General features: G+C 56.9%; 1 protein-coding gene across 1 annotated transcript in view; it reads right to left on the reverse strand.

Annotated features, from left to right (window-relative positions):
• The window catches only part of MAN2B2 (mannosidase alpha class 2B member 2), a gene marked incomplete in the record, with an annotated part of 41,378 nt that overhangs the window by 4,493 nt on the left and 33,099 nt on the right, over positions 1 to 3,786 (reverse strand). Inside the window, 1 exon segment of the mRNA XM_014589831.2 lies at positions 2,186 to 2,323. Coding sequence (XP_014445317.1) covers positions 2,186 to 2,323 — 138 coding nt within the window.

The following is a 3,786-nucleotide window of genomic DNA, read 5'->3' on the forward strand; positions in this document are numbered from 1 at the left end:
AGAGAGAGAGAGAGAGAGAGAGAGAGAGAGAGCGCATCCCCAGGGAGTCGTGGTCACACTGCAATCTCTTTTCCTCCATTTCTCCATCCTGGCAGGATTTGGGGCATGTACAGACATGTGCCCAGCATGTTTTTCAAGCCAGGATTCAAACCACGAGATCAGCCACGTGGCATCTGGCTCCCTTAACCATTAGTCCATAGAGCTGGCCCCAGCTCCAATTTTAGAGATGAGATCAAGGCTCGGAGGAAAGCACTGAGCTCATGGTCCTGGAATGGGTGTCTGGTTGTCATCAGTGTTTCTTTTTCTTTCTTTTTTGGAGAGGGTTTTGCTATAGGGCACATGCACTCACCAGAAAGATAGAGAGAGACAGAGAGACAGAAAGCGAGAAATCACCCCCCAGGGGGAATGGCCATGCCACAATCCTTTCTCCATTCCCCTTTTAGGATCCTGGGCATGCATGCACACGCGCCCAGCGTGAGTTTAAGCTGCCAGGTTTGGGATTTGAACTGCGGTCGACTTCAGCAACATAGCCATCACGCCAGCTGCTGGTCCCTCAGCAGGGTTTCTTCAACCCGGCTTGCAGACCCCTAGCCCTTCAGCTCCCCCTACAGCTGACTGAATCAAGAATCACCATGGGGCTCTGAGGTTGCTGTTTTCAGGAATGGCTGGCCAAGGGCCAGTGCCATGGCCTAGTGGCTAAGGAAGCCGAATCCCACATTGCTGACCACGCAGCTCAAATCTTGGCATCAGTGCTTTGAAAAACATGCTGGGCATGTGGGTGTGCCTAAAATCCTGCCAGAATGGAAAAATGGAGGAAAAGGGATTGCCGTGTGACCACGCCCCACGAGGGTGCTTTCATATTCTCTCTCTGTTTCTGCCCACACACATGCCCTTTGGAAGGAAAAAAAAAATAAGAAGGGATGGCTAGCCAAGACCTGGAATGCTAGGAGGCTTGTCAAATCACGTCTCATACTCCTTGTGCAGTGGGGCAGTGGTTAAAGATCTGTGGTTCAGAGTCAGGGAAGGCCCCCATCTCCTGGCCAAGCAGTGGGACGAGGAAGGATTCTACTTCATAAGCTGCTTGCTAGCTCTGGTGGGGCAGGCTCCTGGCACGCCCTGAGTGCTCTGGGGAGGATGTGCCTTCTCACCAGCAGGTCTGGGAGGCCAACAGCCCACTGTTTCTCTCCCCTTCCTATTTGGAAACAAGCCGTCTAAAGGAAGCATGTTCTCGATGGGGCAGGGCCATGCACACTAGATCGGGCTCCACCAAAGGCCTACCCTGCCCCGCTTCTTCTGGGGCAGGTGGAGAAGTCTCCTTGCTGTGAGAATGAGTGGGAGTCTCCAAGATCAGCGTTAGGGACAAGGGTGTTCTTTGGCCTCTTCTGGCTGATCCCCTTGTGTCCTGCTTCTGTACTGGCTCAGAACTTGGAGGTTAATGCCTTTTCCTTTTCCTACTTTTTCTTCATTCTGGAGACTCTTTCTCAACTGCCTTTTGGATGTACTGAGCCCTGGGGACATGAGGATGGCCTAGGCACACTGCAGAGGGCACATGAGGAGGAGCTGGAGCTTAGGCAACAGAACAAGTCAGCTCCTGGCAGAAGTTGCTTCCTCGGGGAAGCCTTCCCTGAGGCCTTGCGAGAGGCTTCCCTCGTATCGCTGTCATTACTGCCTGCTAGCCTGGCTGTTGTCCCATCTAGACGGAGAGGGCAGAGACCCATGACCCTGCCTACCTTTGCACTACTCGCTCCCCAGTACCTGGCACAAGGACACTTGCCGAATGAACGGGAGCTCAGAGCACGAGCGAGCGCTCAGGCAGCTGGGGGCTCCAGGGATCTCTGAGGGAGCAGGACCGGAGTACAGGATGGGGGGCAGGCAGAATGTGGGTAATGGTCTCGAGCTGGGGATAGGCTGTGGGGGTGACTGACTGAGAATGGGCCTGGGCTGGCCCTGAGCTGGGCTCTCAGGGCGGGGCCCAGGCCCATCTTGCCCCAGCTCACTGAGGGACTCTGGTCACTCTGCACCTCTCCCAGGGCCTCAGTCTACCCATCTGCCAGATAAGGGGCCTGGGTGCCCTTCCAGAGCCATGGCGATAGAGCCCCTTTGTCTGGTGATAGGCTTGGGGCCTGGCTGACTCGGGGAGGGGCAGAAAGCCTGGACCCCCAGGACATTCCCCACGCGGTCTCACCTTTCTTAAGATTCTGCATGTGCTCGGTGTGCTCTGAGCTGTAGTTCCAGCCGGGGATGCTCAGGATTTGCAGGTGAAGATTCGGGGGCAGGGTCACAGCCTCTTGCTGCTGGGGTCCTGGGGACTTTCGAGCAGTTGCTGCAAGACACATAGACAGAGGAAGGAGAGGGTTTGGGGCTGAACTGCTGGCATCTGCACACCCCGCTATGCCCTCTGCCCCTTCCAGCCTGCCCTGCACCCGCTCCCCGTGTCGCCCACACTCTAGTCGGCTGGGAGCACCTGCTGCCCGGTGCACCCAGCGTCTCTGCACACAGACCTCCCCTCAACACCCTTCCTCCTGCGTCCAGCTGCTGAGGTCGTACGTCTGACAGCTGGTAGGACCCGAACCTCCTCAGTCTAGCCATTCAAACTACAGATGAGGAGCCACGAGAGGGGACACAGCTTGCTCACGGTTGCGTGGCAAGTGCACACGCAGTCTTGTTTTCCTTCGGGGGCTGGCCTGCCCAGTCCCCCCTTGTTTGGCCATCTACTCGTCCCCCTGTGTAAAAGTGACCTCGGTTCATGCTCCTTCCAATTCTGGACTTCGAACTGGCACTCCCATCTTCTCACAGTACCCTAGGTCACACTCATCGCTCCAAACACAGGTCACCTGACCAATCAGAATCCTCCCCTGGGGCTTTGCACTTGAGACTGGAAAGTCCGAGTCTGGGTCGGGGAGACAGAGCTAATATCCGCCCTGCGCTGTTCAGAGCCACATCCCAGTGAGGAGGGTGAACGTGTGCAGAGAGGTGCAGGTGGGGATGGAGGCCTGGGGAGGCTGCAGTCCCTCAGGTCCCACCACCCCGCCACTCCCTTGGAATGTGCGACTCTGAGTAAACTCTCCTCCCGGCTCACCTACATGATTGCAACAGTAAGACGCCAGAGCAGGCTGGGGGGACAGAGCGGACAACAGCCACACGACCTTCTCAGACATGGTAACACCTCCCTCTGCAGGAACGGCCCCCGGCCACCAGGAAGCAGCCACTGCCCCGATCCAGTGGGCAGATGCTGGCACCGCCCAGCCAGTCAGACCCCCCTCTCCTAAGAACACTAAGCATGGGCACTAGAGGAGGCTGGGTGGGCAGTTCAGGGACAGTCCAGGGAGGTGGCCACAGCATCTGCCCCAAACACATGTCCTCGGATTCCACAAGCTTCCACAGGTTCTACCAGCTAGCTGTCCCTTCAGTTTCTGCTCTTCCAATGTAAGGACCTTCACCAACATGTCCCAGAACCAACCCTGAACTCCAAACTGAAAGCGGCGGGTGCTCCACCCAGCCTCCCAGGGAGGAGCTGCCTCTTACAGACACGCCAGTGCACAGCAGGGGCTCAGTAAGTGCTCCCTGCAGGAGCGAGTGGCAGCCTGCCTTCTCACTTACATCCCATCCCGGGAAGGTTCTGGCTCTAAAGCATAAGCAAGGAGAACCGGAAAACAAATCCTAGAGCCAGCAGGGGGCATGGAGGTTAAGGTAACTAGATCCCACATGGCCCAGTGCACAGTTCGAGCCCCAGACCTGGCAGCCTGAGAATCATGCTGTGTGTGTGTGTGTGTGTGTGTGTGTGTG

This window comes from Tupaia chinensis, unplaced genomic scaffold (assembly GCF_000334495.1).
Source record: "Tupaia chinensis unplaced genomic scaffold, TupChi_1.0 Scaffold000384_1, whole genome shotgun sequence".
Classification (NCBI taxonomy): Eukaryota; Metazoa; Chordata; class Mammalia; order Scandentia; family Tupaiidae; genus Tupaia; species Tupaia belangeri.